At 37.3% G+C, this 14,525-nt stretch overlaps 2 protein-coding genes across 3 annotated transcripts in view; one reads left to right on the top strand and one right to left on the bottom strand.

Moving 5' to 3' along the window:
- Positions 1-10,722, bottom strand: part of LOC138038495 (dynein intermediate chain 2, ciliary-like) — a 32,638-nt gene extending 21,916 nt beyond the window's left edge. Inside the window, exons 1-8 of one of the 2 annotated variants that reach the window (XM_068884375.1) lie at positions 10,594-10,722; positions 9,353-9,636; positions 8,637-8,717; positions 7,678-7,728; positions 6,826-6,954; positions 5,576-5,637; positions 4,826-4,890; positions 904-968 (exon numbers count right to left, since the gene is read on the bottom strand). In XM_068884375.1, coding sequence (XP_068740476.1) covers positions 904-968; positions 4,826-4,890; positions 5,576-5,637; positions 6,826-6,954; positions 7,678-7,728; positions 8,637-8,717; positions 9,353-9,385 — 486 coding nt within the window. In that variant the 5' untranslated portion in view covers positions 9,386-9,636; positions 10,594-10,722. Of the gene's footprint in view, positions 1-903; positions 969-4,442; positions 4,485-4,825; positions 4,891-5,575; positions 5,638-6,825; positions 6,955-7,677; positions 7,729-8,636; positions 8,718-9,352; positions 9,637-10,593 lie in introns of those variants that run through there. The other variant, XM_068884374.1, reaches the window with a different exon arrangement.
- A 19-nt stretch (positions 10,723-10,741) lies between these two features.
- LOC138038496 (phenylalanine--tRNA ligase, mitochondrial-like) overlaps positions 10,742-14,525 on the top strand; it is a 5,241-nt gene continuing 1,457 nt past the window's right edge. Inside the window, exons 1-4 of the mRNA XM_068884376.1 lie at positions 10,742-11,366; positions 12,473-12,743; positions 13,012-13,280; positions 13,510-14,525. The exon at positions 13,510-14,525 is cut by the window's right edge and continues 1,457 nt beyond it. Coding sequence (XP_068740477.1) covers positions 10,773-11,366; positions 12,473-12,743; positions 13,012-13,280; positions 13,510-13,677 — 1,302 coding nt within the window. The 5' untranslated portion in view covers positions 10,742-10,772 and the 3' untranslated portion in view covers positions 13,678-14,525. The remainder of the gene's footprint in view (positions 11,367-12,472; positions 12,744-13,011; positions 13,281-13,509) is intronic.

Raw genomic sequence — 14,525 nt, forward strand, 5'->3', positions numbered from 1 at the left:
AGGGGCAACCTAATCAAGATTAAACCTCAACAGAATTTGTTTGTCTGGGTGAGTGACTTATCCAGAGAAATGACTTTTCTTTGTAACTGACATTTCTTTCTTAGTGGAGGTCACCTTCAGAGTCCAGAAACATCACTGTAAACAAAATTCCCCCGGAAGACTACACGTGTCCAGATGATCAAACTCCAAGGTTCAAATCATTTTCACCCCAACTTAAAATCAATTCAACCCATAATATTTGTCTGTACATTTCCTGGTGGGGGGAATCCCATATAAAAAGGGGAGGGATGCTTGTCAGAAATTTTAAATGAAACCCCTAAAGGAGACCAATCTGGGCATGGCCCAGGCTTTTTTTGACTCCTAAAAGTCAGACCATATTAAAACACGGATATATAAAAAATACAGTGCCTTTTCACGATGGCAAAGACATTATCATCTAATACTTTCACCTACGTGAAGAAATATAAAAGTGTAAAGATACACTTTTATATTTCTTTGTGCACAACCCTAAAGGAGACCTTTACGGCCATATTTAATTGCGTTTTGCCCAGAACACCCTAAGTCAGACCAAAATCCGAAATTTATACCCCTAAGCGAGACAACTAGCATCCCTCCCCTTTTTATATGGGAGTCCTCATATGGGTGTAAATTTCTGGTTGAAGATGAGTTTAGTAGGGGTTTTCTTTTGGTTTCACACCAATAAATCATTGACATTTGCTTTTAGTTTAGGGTAGGGACAAATACTTAATAGGGTTATCTTTTGCCTGGTTGGGTGAGGCAAAAAATTTAAGTTCATCAAAGTAATTGATTAGCACCTTCCAATTGATTTATTAACAAATTATGACACACAGACTTTCTACAATTCTGAATTTTCTAAGGGCATAAAGGAAAAATTCGTCTGACCTCGGTTGCCTCTGGTTTGTTTTCTTTGTCTTCCTCTTCACCAGCCACACTAGCATCATGATCAGCTAAATGTAAAACAGACATAGGTCGTTATGACAATGAATAATCTGGAACATACTTTATGACATGTCAACAGACTGTCTGGTGGATAATACGTAGCTTATTAGGTGTTTTGGTGTCAGAGCGTCGCTGAGTGTTTTAAAGGTTGTACTGTATTTTTAGGAGCCCACTAGGGCGAGTCAAAATACAAACAACGAGTCAGGCCTTCTGACAGGGTGCGATTAAAAAATGCAAATTATGCGATTTTTTCAGGGCAGATTGTGCGATTAGAAAGGCCAATTATGCGATAAATAATGTAAATTATGCGATTTTTTCTCAGCAATTTTGAGCTTGTTTTATAAGGTTTCAGGTTAAGAAAAACACTTTTTTGCTGCCCTAAAGACATTTTGAACACAAACTTAAGGAACAGTAATTATGTATCTCGATCGACATTAGTTGAAATAAATAGAAAAAATGAGGTCTTCTGCACTACCGGTGCACCACGTTAAAAGTTGAAAGGACACAGCTAACATGCCAAATGAATGATCAAGGTGCTCGTCAACCACGAACTTCCGAAGATGGTCAATCACAATAGGGCCATACCCCCATTTATACGAGAGAAAATAAGCCGCAGCTTTCTCTGGCCGCTGCTTACAGAAGACTCGAATGTTCACCCCGTATAAATGGAACAAAATCTACGTTCACGTCTTTTTCAAGCCGCGGCTTATATTGACATGGGAATATATATTCGTATAAATTGTTCCTTTTGCGTATTTTGTACACCGTGGCCAGAGTAAGCCGCGGCTTATTTTCTCTCGTATAAAAGGCCCTAGGCTAGTATTTAAACACGGAATGCCAGAATGATGGAATGCTGGAACGCCGGAACGCTGGAATACTTAAACACGGAACGCTGGAATACTTAAACATGGAACGCCGGAATACTTAAACACGGAACGCCAGAATACTTAAACACGGAACGCCGGAATGAGACAACCACATTTACATTGCTAACTATCTTTTCTCCATTAGAAATGATTCGTATAAAAATCTGGGAGACACCACTGTCCTGGTACGAGAAATGTCCTCTTCTGGTTGCCGTCCACGTCTCACAAACGCGCATGCTTAAGCTCCCTAATACTCTATAACTGAGAACGCAGCAAGCGATACGTATCCCCCGGACACGAGCTCCTGGTAGCCCTAAATAAAACCCAGTAAAAATTGTGACGGTATTCAGACGAATGGCATGTCTACCCTTACAGATTGAAAACCAATTTTTTGACAAGTTTTTTGTAGACCTCGTGTTTATTTCTTCCAGGAAAATCTTATGGCACGTTCAATGCAACATAAGAAAGTCATTGTCATGGTATTGAAAAATTGCTGGTGTTAATTATGTTTGCAGTTGAAATAAATAGGCTGAATAATGGAATTAATTTGTTTCTGTTTACACAAATACTGCTTCATTATACCCCCTTGGGACCAACAAGAACAAACTTTAATATTTTCCCACCGAATGGAAATCTATGATAATATTCCCGCGTTTTCAATAATTATGATAATTCATTTATTACTGGACAACCATGGAGCTGCCAAGGAAAAACAGTTGTCATCGTTGATATTGTTGTTCCTGTATGCCATTCAGTCTCTTTACTCCAGGGAAAATAACTATGTTTGCTTTGATTAATCGCCTCTTACTTCTGCCTTCTTAGCCCCAGTCAAAGTCCGGAGAAAAAGAGGTAAGATTCATTTTTGCGATATGATCTAATCACAAGTAGACAACGTGCTATTTTTAATACCTTGACCTCAGTAAACTTTCAATACCGTCGGTTGAGTCTATTCAAGTGACTTTGTATTCGGTTGCCTGTCAATCCTTGGACATTGTGACTAAAGAACGTGTTTTCCTTTATCCTTCATCCTCAAAAATTCCAGATTTTTATACGAATCATTTCTAATGGAGAAAAGATAGTTAGCAATGTAAATGTGGTTGTCTCATTCCGGCGTTCCGTGTTTAAGTAATCCGGCGTTCCAGGTTTAACTATTCCGGCGTTCCGTGTTTAAGTATTCCGGCGTTCCATGTTTAAGTATTCTGGCGTTCCGTGTTTAAGTATTCCGGCGTTCCGGCGTTCCACCATTCCATCATTCCAACATTTTGTGTTTAAGTATTAGCCAAGACCCTAATATTGCACGACGAGAAAAACATCAGTCCATCGTCCACGTGGAGCGTACCTGTGAGGTACTTTCTTGCTCGATCGTGAGCTGTCAGATTGGGCGGAATGTTTCTTCGTCGAAGAAAAAGCGAGCGTTTTCACAACAAACTTATCCATGAGTAAGTTTTTATCAGTTTTCAACGAAAGAAACTACATTTTGCCGAAAAACTTACAACTTCGCTTATTTTTCGTAAATCTCAAAGAGAAGGCAAGTGTGTCATTTCAGTGGTGTGTATATGAGGGCGTGTTTGTGTTGCACCAATAGAAGGAGACTCGTACCAGGTCCCCGACATGAAAAATAAAGCCTTGAACTTCGAATGTTTACGAAATCGAAGGTGACAAAGGTTTTTTTAGCCTTTTTCCAAGATAAATCATCTTAAAAATGGCCTATTTATGCAGGAATTTCTAAAAACGTCTTGATTTATGTTTCAGTTTATGAATTTTGTGCGTCCTTTTGTGAATTATGCGATTTTTCGTGAATTGTGCGATCGGATGCGATTTGAGGTCGATTGTGCGAAATCGCACCATCGCGTAATATCAGAAGGCCTGACGAGTAGAAATACTCAACAATACTACACAACAAAAACATCTGATAAGCGATTTATTATCCTCCTATAAAAGCACTATATTTTTAGCAAGTGAATTGTAAACAACTGAGAATATGTGACAGATTTGTACACGACAAGTGCGGGGCACATGTCAGCACCTCAACTAGTCAAACCTGGTTCTCTAATGTACAAATAACTAACTGTACAAATATCAAGGAATATTTTGTTCTTGTTTTGTGCATTTTTTGTACAAATTATAACTACTGGTAATCCTGTAACGGTTGGATAATAAATTAAACAGTTATGTTACATAAGTTGTCTATTCATGACCATGCAAATTTCATGGAGAATGTTTTAACACATGGAAAATGGCAGAGACGTTACTCTTTAACAACAATGAATTCAAACAATACAAAAAAAGAAACCAGCAGGATGTCGAAACTAACAAGTTTAATCTGAACAGCAGTTAAATTTTTACATAAGAATAGGAATTTGTCAGTTAACTATCATTATTCTAAAGTTAATTTAAAAATTCAGTTTTAATTGTTAAAACAAAAATTTTCACTACAAAAATTTGTTAATTTTTTGATCATTATTTTTTAAGGAGCTTCACTGTGTTAAATGCCTATTTGCATTCAGTGATGTATCCTTTAGAATATTTGTATTTAAATAACTAATAATAAAATTATTTAAACAATAATTATCTGATGTGTATTTATTTTAGAAAAATACTGACAATTTTACTCACAAAAAGAACTCACTGGCCGCAGGTGCAGGTCATCAAATCCTTCTTAACACAAAATCAATAATAAATTAAATTGACATCAGTCTATGTTAACCTCCTTTAAAATTAATGGCCAAGCCTGCCTAAATCCTGTTAATGGAGAATCCAAAGCGCAACTAAAAATTGAAGATATGCTCAATTCTTATTTATAGAGCCACATTACTTGTTGTTACAATCAGTTGTTTTACTGACATTATAGTTTATATTGAATTTACTAACACTTAGACAAAAGAAATTTCAGCAATAAATAAACGAACGAGTTGTTTAAAGGAAAAACTGCTGAGACATTTTATTCCAAAAATAATAGTTAATTTGAACAGTGACTACCCAGGAAGCATGCGACTTACCTTCTCCCAATCCTTGCCGCGCACGCTGCCTTCTGGCTTCATCTGAATCTTTATGAAGCATATTCCTAAACACATTCAAAATGCAAGAAAGAGCAAATTTATTTAGTTACCAGGTATCAATTTGTCACAAAGATGGGATACAATAATATTACTAATAGGTCATATGTGGGGAAACAAAGAATGCATTCTAATCTTGGACAGGAAACTGTGGTATTTTGTCCAAGATTTGTGGGAAACTCAGTGACTCCCTGTCTGTCATGTTTGTCTCTACATAAAGACAGCTATACTGTGCTTCAGATACCAATACAAAAGCAGGAGAAGGCGCAGCTTTTGGAACAAGGGGTCTCCAGTTTGCTTTGGTTTTGCATAATTTACTTCCCTCAGTGATTGGTTCAAAGTTCTTGCACAATTTTTTCAATCAATCAAAAGTGAAACCAAAACGGATCATGGCTCACGCATGCACATCTTCCCGTGCTTTGTGTCGGCTTCATTTAATTACTTTGAGTTTTGATTGGTTTACTGGATTGTCTCTGTCCTTTTGGATTGGCCAAAGTAATTACTTTTGTTTTGGTTTTACACCACTCGATTGAAACTTGCTCTATTATTATTATTATTATTATTATTATTTAATAATAATAAATTATAATAATAATAATAATAATAATAATAATTATTATTATTATTATTATTATTATTATTATTATTATTATTATCATTATTCAACAGACAAAAGCCTAATGACTCTCTTACCCATCAAGAGCAAAGTGAATTGCCAACTGGTCCACACTTGATGTTGCTTTATAACATTTTTCCTAAAACAAAAAAGTTAGACGGTCACTTTGATACAAAATTAATTTTTCACCAGACAGACCAAGCTCTTTGACCTTCTCTGCATGGGACATCTTTGAAACGTTGACTAACATCACACACTCTACAGTTCACAGAAGATTGCTATGTCATCTTGTAACCACACGTGAAAAATTTTTTTCATGTCAGTAAATGTTTAAAGTTGCAGTGGCATGACTGAAGATAAATAAATCACATGGAATTTTGTTAAAATTATAGACATGCTTGGAAAGGGATTGATACCTTTTTAAGTTATTTACCTTTTGAGTATTAACAAAGGGAGAACAATGAGATTGCTTAAAAGGCTTCATTTACACAGCTCCAATAATGGCAAAAATTAAAATTTTGTCTTCCCTTTTGAATCCTTACAAGTACTTATAAAATGTCGGAGGCTTGAAAGAAGACAAAGTCATCTAATTTAACTTAAACATAGGGCTAATGGCCTCTTATCTGTCTGGGTAATTATTAAATTAAAAGTAAATCCTGAAATAAATAGGTATTAAAGGCTTAAGATAGTAAAGAGCGTCTAGGAATGATAATATTATTTAACTACTTCTGATTGACATTTGAACAGTGGTGAAATTATTCAAAGACTATAAATTATCTTGTGGCTGTGGGGTAATAATTCTTGTCATTTGGTAGAATACTGTAAACATAACTTCTTTGTCACAATTACCCTAAAAAAGTATATTTCTTTACAGAAACAAAAAAAAGCTCTAAGCTGCATAGTATTTTCATGATTTCAACATTGCTCCAAATCAACAATTATAAAAAAAAAAAGCTTGAAGACAAGAATATTACGTACTGCAATAATATTGTAGAAATTTAAAGACCTTCACAAAAACATGTAGAAAAACTACACGCGGCTGTTATACCGGTAAATAAATAAATAAATTCCTTTTGCTACATGTACAGTACCATCATTTTTTGCGTATATTCAGATTAAAGTTTTCTTTTAAATGCAAGGCCCAGGGAAAATTTGGAAAACAAGACTCAAAATAATAATTAATACAGAATATAATTGTTCATGACATTGTATGAGACCTCAAGTGATTTCTCTCAAAAGAGCAATTAATCAGAGAACAAAGTAAAAATAATAATAAAGTAACTGATTGACACATCAAAATAATTATTAATAGTATTTACGAATGTACCTTGAAGCTGTAACGCACAATATTGCTTGGAGCATGAGGATTGTTTGCTGTCAATATTCGAGTAAACTCTTCCTTCAACTCAGCCTCTGTCAATTCAAGTTGATCATCTGGTTTGATGAGTTGTTTTGGCTGGACAATAAAATTGAAAAAAAAAACATAATACAATTTTATCATCACAGACAATTGAATTTGACAAGCTTTCCCTTTTGTTATCTATATAATAATACAAATAAATACTAGCCAGGAAATGAAAGTTTACTTGTTTTAAAAAAATCAATATACTTACTAGCTAGATCTATATTATAGTCAGTACAAAGACAACATTATTGGGGAGGGGGGTGGTATTTCACAGTACTGGCAGATAAATAAAGAACCAGACATCTATTTAAACCCACTGACTCCTGGGAATCAGATACTTATTAAAAATAGATTTTCCTCTGTCTAACGCTAGGCGATGTTACCTGGTTCACCACAGGCCAATTTTAAACTTACGGTGTAGCACATGAACTCAATTAGTAACTACGGATGTATTTATAGTGTATAATAAACAAACTTTTAGAACACTCATTCAAGATCACATGCAATCAAACCTCTCCAACTAAAAATCATTCGCTTGTTTTTTTATTAAGTTTTGGTTGCTAAGTTACATGCATTTAATAGAGCCATTCTTGCCAGTGACAAATTCAAAGTAAATTCTGTCGTACAAGGTTATCCCATTAACAAGTGAACATTTAAATTTTGTCTCCAAGATGGTTTGACAAATTAACATGAAATTTGCACCTCCACAAACAATCTCATCACTTTGTAATTGGAAACCATTCACGCAAACAATAACCTATGACTTCAGTGTACCTGCATCCATTCATCCAGATCTTCGCCAATCTGGGTTGCATCGTCGTCGTCCTAACAAAAGAGAGAGACACTTCCATTAGACTATGCATTCAATCCTATATAGACATGGTTATTTGGCTGAGTTGGTAGAAGGTGATCATGATAACCTAAGAATATTGACAATATTATTCATTACAGTCGAACCTCGATTATATGAATCTCGATTATCCAGATATGTCGATTATCCGGACTTGCTTCTCTGGTCCCAGTTTTTCATGCATATTAATTAATTAGTCATTTTTTATGATCCACAGCAAAACATTTTTCCTTCAAATTATAGCATGAATGTCTGGTTTGAACTGAACCGTTAACAGTTTTTCCAACAACGATTCGTAATTGTTTTATTCCAGTGTGATTAAATGTTACTCTTCACTAACTTATTCAGTTTTGTTTTAGGCTCATTAATTAATATTCATCTTTTTCGACTATCGGGACTCTCAATTATCCGGAATATTCAGCCCAGTCCCCCCGAAACCAGATAATCAAGGTTTAACTGTACAAAAATACAAAACAACTTTTTGAAGGAAATCAAAGTATAAAAGAGCAAATTAATTTTGTGCATGCATTACTTAGCTCGACTGTTCACAATAGTAAATATACCTAACTCCATGTACTGTATGCCATACTTGAGATATGCAATAGCTCAAATAAAACTCAGTTAAGTAATTATTGTTCACTGAAATTCAGCCAGTAAATCTCAACAACAACAAAAATTATCCTGAATTTAGCACTGCTACAGTTTAAGTTTTACTTTGATAAAGTTCATCCAAAAGAGCTAGCTTTGCACACTTCACTATTCCACTGTGAAAATGTGTTAACTCAAGTGTCCTGTGAAACTCAAGTTAGTTATAATTCTACTGTGAACCTATTGAAGTCCACTTGAGTTACTTGAGTCTAGCTTTAGTACAAACTAAGATTACCTTTTTCTTGGTTTTGACCGCTGTTGTTTTGCTAGTTGACTTAACAACAGCATTTGATGTTGTAACTCCCGGCTTTTTATCCTGTCAAGAAAATACGACAAACAAGATGACGACAAGGAAACAAAACGTATCCCTTTCTTCAAATTTAGGAGTATTCTATCTGAGGAAAATGATACTCCTGAAAACCCATAGATCTAACTAGTTACTAGGATAAACTACCCTTAAAAACCCTCTCGACCTTGCATATTTAATACTCAGTGCACAATAATCTCAATTACATATTTTGATTACAGATTTTACCAATTGTTTGGCCAAATTGTGATTGACAGTTATCAAGTAATGGCCAATTGATTTGGTTCTCCATAACATAGAACATTTTAATTTCAGTTCACTCACAATCGGAATTCCCAACCATGCAGTTTTAATTTGGACTTAATTTTCGCTCTCTATGCCCACTTTATAAGGAATTGCTAAGGTCGCAGTTAAACGACGCCAGAGGATGTCTTTTTTAATCACTTTTTTAGAGTGGTATGTTTAGAACAGCTATCAGCCGATAAAATTCAAGTAACGTCTTCGATATGCTACGTTCCTAACGAATGTACATGTTTGTGAAGGTACATGTAATGTTAGGATGAAAACAACATCTTGTGCACACAAACTCTTTACTAGCTAAGATCTGTAACCTCTTTACGGCTGAAAAGACACCAAAAACGCACCTGCTTTGTAGCTTTTAAATTCCCTTTCTTCATTTTCTTTGCCTGAGATTATCAGTCTTCTCTTTTTGGCCCGTTTGCAAACCAAAGAAATTGACGCCACGAAGTTGGAAATCTGCGAGGCTTTTTCAAAAGCTTGGAAAAGTCCGTGTTACCCTGGTAACGATCTTGGCAACAGTTCCGGGCTAGGCTACTAAGCTCTGGCTTGGTTGCAATGCAAACCAATATGGCGGCCGAAGATGAGTTTTGGGTCCATGAAGTAGAGGGACAAAACGATGTTGGTTTTTCTGAAGAAAAAGGGGAGATAACATTAGAAGATAAAAAAGTAGAATCCATGAAGGTCTCAAGAGCCCAAGAAAAGCAAGAAAAAAGACTTTGTTTCTTGTTGTACAGAGACTTCTTGCTTCACACGAGATCATTAGCTGAGGATCGAGCCACCAAAGACTGTTCTTCAACGCGATGCGGTGCAGCAGACGAGAACGAGAAAAATCACGGTCTTTATGCTGATGACGAAGGTTATCTAGTGGGCGAAATTTACGCACAAAGGGAGAATGACGAGGAACTTGGTTTTGAGGGTGAATTGTCTAACGAACTTAACCTCATTCAGTCAGACAAAGAGGGTGACATCCAGAGAACGTTTCAAGATACTAAGCCGGAGATTATTGTTGTTCCCAGCAAACGATTTGTTCGAGAAATCACTAAAGAAAGTAATACATGATTAAAAGTACTCATATTTGTTTATCTTATACAATAAATAAATAAAACAGAAAATGTAGTGCCTCGGCTTGATAGAAAAGTCGACATGCCCATAAACCGTTGTCGTTCAATTTTTTCTCAGAGCTTTAATACTTTTCGTGCGCGAATTGCGGAGTTTCCTGTCCTCAGGCAGGCAAGCTGGGACCAGTACTTTACTGTCTGGAATGGTCATTTAGATAGTGAAAATGGTTTCCTAGAAGAAGCTTCGGTTTAAACATTTAACGGTAATCATGTCATATATTCATGGAAGTGTCAAATATTCGGATGTTTGAGAAAGAAGCTAGAAGAGTTTGTTTAGATTAAAGGCAGTTGACAAAACCCTCCCACGGGGACTAGATTTGGATCCCTGCGACTGACCAGATTTGTGTAGTTTCAGTATAAACAAACTGGGGGATGTGGTCCGGGGACCATTCAAAGGAATTGTCCTCTCAGATGACAATTATCGGTTTTCGTAGGGCTCGAACAGTACGAAGAAAAAGAAAACATACCTTTTAGCGGTTCTCCATGCAGGTTTGGATGTTCGTAGTAATGTACTGACCTTTACTGCCCAGACTGGAGGTGTTGACTTCGTCCCCAGTCCTTTCTTCCCTTCAAACGTCCGGTCAAGGATAGTATACAGCAATTCACGATACACACAGATGGTTTCGTAAAAGTTCGATGCTGTAATATGTCTTTCCTACTAAAGACTCGTAAATTGTACTCAGTTTTCAATAAGCACGCTCAACGTCCTTTAATACTCGCTTCTTGCTTGCACAATCACACGAATTTTCAAGGCGATTATGTATATGTCCTTGACAAAGCTTTTCTCCGAGATGACATGACCAACACCACACCGAACATTCTATCAAAGGTTGGAAGGAACCTTCATCTTTGCAAAAATCACCCTTTGAGCATTTTGAGAACAAAGATCCAAGAGCATGTTTACGCTGATTACAGAACGCGCTGGGGTGGACCGATGTTCACGATGGTAGATTATCTGTCCCCTGTGGTGACAGTCGAACAGAACTTTGATAGTTTGTTGGTTCCAATTGATCACGTTAGTCGGGCAAAGAACGATAACTACTACATAAATACTGAGTTCTTGCTTCGAGCTCACACCTCGGCGCATCAGAGGGACTTGATCAAGACAGGTTTAGACGCATTTCTCGTGACTGGTGATGTTTACAGGAGAGATGAAATTGACATGTGTCATTATCCAGTCTTTCATCAAATGGAAGGCGTCAGGTTGTTTTCACAGCACGAATTGTTTTCGCAATATAAGGTGAAGGGACCATGGATATTGTTTGTTATGTATTTGTTTGAGTAGGTTGAAGTTTTGGCAGCTATTCAGCTGATGTCATTTGATGTGGACCTGCTGTACCCACCCACCCATATACTCACAGAGGACAGCCACAACACCGGGAACTTCATCACCAACTCTACTCGAATAGTGTGTGGGTTCTTTAAAGTCCCACAGAGAATTAATGAACATGGGAGATATTTGTGAGACAGGGTCTACGGTTTACAGTCCTTATCCGTTAAGACTTGAAAGTCTAACCATTTGTGGATGTAATTACAAAGGCAGCACTTTCTCCTCACTTATTTAAAGACCCTGAGTGTTGGTTCAGCCGGAGTCGAACTCACAACCTCCCGTATGGCAGCCCAGTGCTCAACCAACTGAGCCACCTGTGCCCGGTGGTACCCTCAGAATGAGTCTATCTACATGTATGGGATTTTTATCAACCCTCCCCAACCTATCTTACCCTGTTTGCTATTGGGTTATTTTGAAATCCAAAGCTTATTAGGTGAAAATTGATGCATAAGATGGTTATAAGAAAGAATTATCCATAGACAATAAAAACTTATATGCCTGTAGTTGGTTTTTTGCTTTTTAAATAAGGGAGAGGGTGAAGCCAACAGCAAATGTCTTGATCTGCTACCACTATTTGGCTGGAAATAAACTTTGCCTAAGGATGCTTTCCATTTGACAGAACTGACCACCCAGACCAGGCATTTGGAAGGACTATTTCTACAATGCCTTCTAATCAACACACTTCGAGGATGATATATACTCCTCCAGGAGAATGCGAGGGATTATCATGCAAGTGTTCCTTTAAATTTGTTGCATTTTCTTTGCAAACTGACGGATCTGGCCGGCCAGTTCTAACAAAAGGAAAGCACACTAAGTCTGATTTGCAAGCAGAGCAAAATGACTTTTTGTACTTGAAAGAAAATAACTATGGAGTAAAATGAGTTTATAGTAATGATGGTCTCACATCAAAGGATACTTATTTTTTTTTACAGCTAGCATGTTGGCCATCGATGTAAATGAAACTAGGCCCTAGGCAGACAGTGATATAACAAAACTCACTTTCGAATTTCTTCTAGGAGCCAATGGAAATATTTGACAAGAGCAAAACCAAGACACCGGAGAAGCAAGCTGTGCATACATTAGAAGCTGTAAAGCTTGTTGAATTTAACCTGAAGCAAACGTTGGTTAGGATTGTGGAATACCTGTGTGGGGAGGGGGTGGGGATGAGATGGGTTGATGCATACTTTCCCTTCACCCACCCCTCTTGGGAACTAGAGGTGCAGTTTGAGGGTGAATGGTTAGAGCTTCTTGGTTGCGGAGTCATGGAACATGATATTCTCATTAATGGTGAGTTTCGTCAGTGAAACAGTTGGGGTGAGGGTTAGGTAAGCTAAAGCCTTCCTCTCTGTTATTTTTAAATCGATGGGACCAAAGAATAAGTCTGATAAATTATTGTTGAGTTTGATGGTCATACTCAACAAACTCTATCTACATGTGGCTGGGAATCTTTCCCAGGCCAGATAAGTGTTAAGCATAGTGCTTTCTCTCATAGTGTCATCTGATTGTTTTGTGTGGGTCTGGCCCATTACCTTTCCTGTTTGTCTATTCTGTTGAGGTGGTGCTGAACACAAAATAGGATGGGCTTTTGGGATTGGATTGGAGCGTCTGGCAATGAAGCTCTTCAATATCCCCGACATCAGGCTGTTTTGGAGTGAGGATCCCAGGTTTGCTGCACAGTTTGAGGAACACACAATTTCGGAATTCAAACCATTTAGTAAGTATCCACCGACATACAAGGATGTGGCATTTTGGATCACAAAGGATTTTTCCCCAAACAACCTGTTTGATGTCATACGTGGAATTGCTGGTGACATTGTGGAAAAGGTACATTAAATTTAAGATATTCTGCAATTGAACATGGTTCTTAACATGATTTGAAGTTGTCGAAAGTGATATGATAAGGCTGGTAACTTTGAGAAATTAACAGTCCTTTATTTAAAACTTGCCCGTGTAGAAACTGTTGTTGGATGTCTATTTTACTCAGAAAGGCCAAAAGCCAAATTTTCCATAATGTGACGTAGGTCCCTGAAAGGTGTTGCTTGTATCATTCCAGGTGGAGCTCATTGATCAGTTCATTCATCCAAAGACACAACAAGAGAGCCATTGCTATAGAATAACTTACAGATCCATGGACAAGACATTTACCGACGAAGAAATTAATGGCATTCAAGATAAAGTTAGAAAGGAAGTTGAGAGGACACTGAATCTGGAACTTAGATAACTGACACTCTAGGAGATCGATTTTCACTCAAGCAAAGTCAATTTCTGTTCTTGGGTTTCTTCTACAAGAATAACCAATTTATTAGATTTAAAAGAGAAACATTCTTCTTCACCTACGCACACCTGACCGTGCACCCGTGGCTCAGTTGGTTGAGCACCGGGCTGTCATGCGGGAGGTCGTGAGTTCAACTCCGGCTGGACCAACACTCAGGGTCTTCAAAAAACTGAGGAGAGAGTGCTGCCTTTGTAACGACATCAGCGAATGGTTAGACTTTCTTCTCGGATAAGAACTATGAGCCGGAGGTCCCGTCTCATATCCCTTGGGTATAAATTCTGTGGGAAGTTAAAGAACCCACACACTATTCGAGAAGAGTAGGGCATGGAGTTCCCGGTGTTGTGGTCTGATCTATGGATATAGGGGTTAGGTGTCAATTGGGACGAAAAGTCTGTTCCTCTCCCCTGCCACTCGAACGACGTGAAATCACCAAATTTTAGGTTTTGACGACAACGTTAGCAAATAACAATGAACCAATCATTTTCCATTTTTATTCCATGAACCACCGATGCGCTGGTTCATTTAATTCCCTATTCCATAGAGTATCAAATTAGTTTGTGTTCATATCATGACAAAATTTAAAGGAATAACTCTACTACACTTTAGAGTATTCTATTCGGGTGAAGTGAAGAGCCATTTTAGGTCGTTTCTGAAGGATTTTTGACATCATACTGGCCTTTTCTAGCAAACAGGCCCGGGTTGCTTGAAGCATGGTTAGCGCTAAAAAGCGTTAAATACCTTGGAACCTATGGGTTTTGATACCTCTTAACCAGCGGTTAGCCATTTTCGGGTGT

The sequence above is a fragment of the Montipora capricornis genome, chromosome 2 (assembly GCF_036669925.1).
Source record: "Montipora capricornis isolate CH-2021 chromosome 2, ASM3666992v2, whole genome shotgun sequence".
NCBI lineage: Eukaryota > Metazoa > Cnidaria > Anthozoa > Scleractinia > Acroporidae > Montipora > Montipora capricornis.